The 5,618-nt window shown below is 44.9% G+C and overlaps 1 protein-coding gene across 1 annotated transcript in view; it reads right to left on the bottom strand.

The window, feature by feature from the left end:
* The window catches only part of Ywhag (tyrosine 3-monooxygenase/tryptophan 5-monooxygenase activation protein gamma), a 29,247-nt gene extending 23,856 nt beyond the window's left edge, over window positions 1-5,391 (bottom strand). Inside the window, exon 1 of the mRNA XM_031338251.1 lies at window positions 5,067-5,391. Within this exon, the coding sequence (XP_031194111.1) occupies window positions 5,067-5,153 (87 nt within the window). The 5' untranslated portion in view covers window positions 5,154-5,391. The remainder of the gene's footprint in view (window positions 1-5,066) is intronic.
* Window positions 5,392-5,618: the final 227 nt, after the last annotated feature.

Below are 5,618 nucleotides of genomic sequence, written 5' to 3' on the forward strand. Positions count from 1 at the left end.
AAAAAAAAAAAAAAAAAGAAAAAAGAAAGGAAGAAAAAAAAAATTCTTTCCATGTTTCTCATGAACTGGTAGGAATACAGAATCAGATGCCCAGTCAGATAATGGGTTGGGGTTGGGAGAACTGCAGGTGAGTGAGGAGAAACACTCTCCTGAGCCCACAGCCATAGGACTGGGTTAGTAACCAAGACACATTCCCTTCCTCCCAACTCAGAATGCCAAGCTTCAACAGCTCAGCGGGCTCAGTCACTACCTGGGGAGCACTCATGAAAGACCTACTATCACACAGCAGGCTAGTCTTTCACAAGAGTGGGCCTTGGGCTTGTAGGAGTGCCAGCCATGTTTTCACAACCTCCCAAGGCTTCTTAACAGTTTGCTAGGATGTCAGATGAATTGCTCGTTTGTTTAGATGAACATCATATAGCTTTTAAGAACTGTGACTCTTTAAATGGAAATACAAACCTAGCTAAAAGCTAGGTTCTTTCCTCTGCTCTATGATACTCATAGAGTTCAAAAATAAAGACAACCAAAAATAAAGGACAACCAATTACCAATGACTAGGGGTGGTGGGGAGCACATTCCAGAGTAGGTAATCTCACTCTGAAACCCAGCAAACTGCAGTCCAGAGCAGCATCTTTTTAGACAAAGGCCTGGTCTCACTCCCTTTTGGCAGGTTTAAGTAGTCCTGTATGTTCCTGTCTCTACCTCCCAAGCCACACCCAGCTTTCATTTTTGAACTGGGGGCAATGGCTGCTTAAGGATGTATGAAATACCAATTGCCATTAAGTTGTGACTGTTGAGGCTGGAGAGAAGGTTCAGCAGTTAAGAGCACTGACTGCCCTTCTGAAGTTCCTGAGTTCAAACCCCAGGAACCACCTGGTGGCTCACAACCACCTGTAAAGAGATCTGACGTCCTCTTCTGGTGTGTCTGAAGACAGCTACTTACATACAATAAATAAATCTTTGGGCCGGAGCGAGCAGAGGTCATGAGTTCAATTACCAACAACCACAGGATGGCTCACAACCACCTCAACCGACAGCTATAGTATACTCATATACATAAAATCTAATCAATCTTTAAAAAAAAAAAGCTGTGAGTGTTAAACTCTCTCACGGGATTAGGTTAAATTAATATGCTTTGACTTTTATCTAAAAACAAAATAATAATAATAATAATAAAAAAAGACCTGGTATGTATCAGTTGGGTGTAATGTTGTCGGTCCTGTAATTCTGGCACTAGGCAGACTAGGGTTGAAAACAGGAGACTGAGTTTAAGGCCAGCTTGGTCTACACAGTCAGAACCTGTCTCAAATAAATAAATAAATAAATAAATAAATAAATAAATAAAGGAAAAACCAAACAACTTAATTTTCTTCCTTTTCAATAATATAGAATTAGTCATTATAAATGACAGCCTCTGAAGTATTACACATGGATTCCAGCTGCTGGGGTCTGCCTTTAATCAGAATATAATGGTAACATACATATTTGACCACATCCTTTATCTCAAAAGAATTCAGGAAAACCATGAACATTTTTTTCCCCAATTATTTGGGGGGTGAAAAAAGTACTTAGGGGCTGGTGAGATGGCTCAGCAGGTAAAGATGCTTACTGGCAAGCCTTATGACCTGAGTTCAACTCCCCAGACCTACATGGTAGAAAGAGAACTGACTCCTGCAAGTTGTCCTCTGGCTTATGCACACATGGCTGGTAATTCTTAAAGACAGAAAGGAAAAAATCATTTAGTCTTCATTTCAGCATTTGTAAAGGACAACATGAGAAACAAAGTTTTATGCTAGCTCCACTCCAAGATGCCTACACCACACAACTGAGAACAACTGGCAGGGCTCCAGCTCAGAAGAGCCTGCAAGGGGTTGTCACTCCATTAGGACAATGGTTATCGATCAGGCTCCTGCAGAATTTGCAGAGATTAAGGATTTTAAAACCCGCTGATCCCACCAGGAAGACCTGTTTAAGTAACTAAGGCAGACATTTGCTAACGTGATCCCCCGGCTAAGAGCGCCTAACCCATAACTCCAGGGAAGTGACTAGTACAGAACCTGTTCCTCCCCCACCCAGGATAGTGTTCTCAAGAGGCCACTGAAAGCCTAAGACAGACTAGCCCTGTGGTCTCCCCTTCACCCAAGATCCTCAGCAGAAGCCTGAAATTGCAGCTAATCCCAAACACTGTATATCTCATACATACCTGTGATAAATTTAATCTCTAAGACAGGCACGGAAAGAGTAAGAGCTGATAAGAAAACAGAACAATTATAACAACAGACTGTGAGAGAGGTTGAGGACTTTTATTACATTTTCATCATTTTGGACGGTGACTGGCCAAAGAAAGTGAGATGACAGAACCTGAAAATGTGGATGAAGGGGAGCTCTGAGATCATCTATCAGGTTGAACCCATCCAGGCACTCTGCTTAAATGCAAGATTACACACTCATCTTAAATGACCTAAAGCTCCCGTTTCGGAATACTGCCATCAGGCTCTCCATCCTATTCACCCACATACACGGCTGTGCACGAATTCCAGCCACAGCATTCCCAGAATTAATTTCCCTAGATACAACTAAGCCTAGTTCCCTTCATCACTGAAGATTCAGCTTACAGAGAGCTCAACTGGGTGGTAAAACGAAGTTTCTTTCTTCATGCTGCTAAGTTCTCAACTGAGGGCTGTTCCAATTTTTCTGGTGCTGAGACCTGAACTCAGGACTCACACACTGGCAGTTTGATGAGCTGCCACACTGAGGAACCAACCCTGTTTCAAAGTGTTGTGTGAAAATTCACAGTGAGTAGATTTCCTTAAAACCACAGAAAACAGGTTGGAGAAAACTTTAAGAAAAAAAAAAACTTTATTTTACAAATGGTTCTCCCTTCCAAATTACTGTCAGTAAAATACAACCTTCCCACACTTAGATGGAAAATATTGTACTAGGTTCTTACTCCGCAACAGCTATTGCAGATGGCCAGCAGGAAGCCATCATTCTTTAAGATTCTTATGAAAACCTGTTTCGTTGAGATAACCCTAAATGCACACCCCACCTCTTCACTATGACCGCAGAGACATTTTTACTTACAAATCCATGCATTTCCTCATTGTGGGGTTTTTAAAATAAGGGAGATGAATGCTTAAAACACTAAGGTATCCTATCAACTTTTGCTATTGGGAGTGTAAGGTGAATGGGCTTGTCTAGATGTCACTGCCCATTTCTAAAGAAAAATCAAATTTTTATTTTGGGGACTAAGGCCCCTCTGGTAGATGATGAAGTGTTGAATGCCACCTGGCTTATCAGCTCATTTCTGCTTTACCTTGGACAAATGCCATATGAAAACTCCCTACCAGCCCTTAGGTGCATTGCAGCCTCTGTGTCATTGTGTGTGACATCACTGGGTTGCTATGGATATAGGTGCGAGGTCACTCGCTCTCCTGTGGAACTAGAAATAGGGGAAAATTAGAGACTAGATATCACAAACTGAAGACATTTCCAACATTAGTGACCTACTGGAAGTCCAACTTGTATCCTTTAATCATGTTACTGTTGTATAAAGGCAACTGTAACAACACACTAATACAATAGTATTTCTGATTTTAAAACCAAATTTTTTTTTTTTGTAAAATGAAAAACATCTGTAGCTCATTTAAGTAGGGAAGGATAAGCACCTGGCCTTTTGAAAAACCAAGAAAAAAATCATTTAAAATTAATAATCTGTTTCATTTGTAAGGTTTATCAGGAAAGGAGCACTCTAGCACCCACTTCACACTGGAGATGCATTTAACAACCTTTGTTACATAAGGTAGGAAGTTAGAAATTAAAAGAGTGGAAAACCCAATTATTAATTTTTGGAAACCCAAATATTAATTTTTCTACTGAATTTTGCAATATTCAGGACTCTTCTCCCCCCCCTCTGCTGGCAAAATGGTCCCCGATTCATTAATAAATTGAGAGTAACTGACAAAATGGTGCAACTAGTTAGGATTTTGCATCTCAGGCAAAAATGCGACAGTATTCTCTTCTTGTCAGAATGAGAATGCATTAGGTCAGAAAAAAAAAGCCTCAGATACATTTAACAAAAAAAATATTTTTTTAAAAAAGACTTTTTCCCCTTTAAAATAACTCCTCCCAGCCTCCACCCAGTCTAGGCTCTCTGCAATATGACAAATGCAGAATCTTCTGGAATGACTTGATACTGCCTCCCACCACCGCTTTGTTTGCAGTATCAGATCAGACAGAATATTTTTTTTACATTCAAACGAATTTCTGCAGACTCGTGCCTGCAATTAAAAGAGAAACTGCATGTCTCAGTCAGTTAACATTCAAAGACATTATATTTAACCCTTTAAAATGGAAAATAAAATGAGATGCCATACAGAGGGCCATGAATGGGAATGCCAGAGACACACACATCCCTCCCTTCCCAACAGACTTGCATGGGGAATGGTTAAAAGGAAGTCTTTTGTTAAGAAAAAACGTGAGCAAGGTGGTTTCGATTTTACATCATTGAGGCTGGGTTTGGTTTTTCTTTATTTTAGGGGGGGGGGTCTACATTTTTTTTCTTTCTGAAATGTCTTTAAGGGATGTGTCAGTGGGGGAAGATGGGGGGGGAGTGATGGAGTGGGGAGGCGGCAAACTGGGAGACCTGCTGAGTGAATGGGGAAGGCGCCGCCCAGACACCAGGGAGAGAAAGAGGAACCGCATCCATGCGGTCCCCCCGCCCCCACGCCTAAGCTGGGAGGAGGGGAAGTGGGGCACAAAGGATGCGCACGGCCCCCAACTCAGGTCTCTGGACATTCAGGGTCACAGAGAGACCCCCCACCCCACAGCGGAGACCAGCCACGCAAGACCCCGCCCCAGCCCCGAACTCGGGAGAGGCTGGGAAAGAGGCCGCGTCACCACTCGGGTGCATGACCCGTCCCCAATCCCTCCAAGGAGCGAGATGGAGAGGTGACCCCTCTACAGTCGTGACAAGACGACATGCCCCTGAGCATGCCTTCCACGCCGAGGAACGCGGTGTCGGGAGAGGCTGGGGCGAGGCAGGGGGGAGGGGAGGAGACACTCACGTTCTTCATGGCCGCGGCCATATCGTCGTAGCGCTCCGCCTGCTCGGCCAGCCGGGCTTTCTGCACCAGTTGCTCGCGGTCCACCATCTTCACGAGGCTGAAGAGGGTCGGCTGGAAAGAAGGGAAACCGAAGACCCGCCTTGAAGGGCTTTAGGGAAAGAGAAGAGCGGCTTGGAGCTCGTGTGTCGGAGGGACCGACCCACGTCGCGAGCTGCCGAGGCGAGGACGAGAAGGAGGCGGCACGAGCTGCGACCGCGGGACCCGGCGCAAGGAGGCTGCGGCTCCAATGCGTGCCGCGGGCGGACAACCCCCTGCGGTCCCGCCTACACGAGTGACGTAAGAGTCACCGCCCAATCGCGCATGCGCACGCCCCGCCTGGGCCCGCCCGGTCCTGCATTTACTGGGCTTCTCCCCTATTGGAACATTCGCGGTGGCTCCTCGCGTCTCCCCAGTTCTCCTCTGCTCCCTAATGTGCCCCTTTCTTCACTTCACCATAAATCCTCAGCTTCATCAAACCCACCTCATCTTGCCCCCTGAGGCACCCTCCCTTCC

Source organism: Mastomys coucha, unplaced genomic scaffold, assembly GCF_008632895.1.
Source record: "Mastomys coucha isolate ucsf_1 unplaced genomic scaffold, UCSF_Mcou_1 pScaffold22, whole genome shotgun sequence".
In the NCBI taxonomy this organism is placed as follows: domain Eukaryota; kingdom Metazoa; phylum Chordata; class Mammalia; order Rodentia; family Muridae; genus Mastomys; species Mastomys coucha.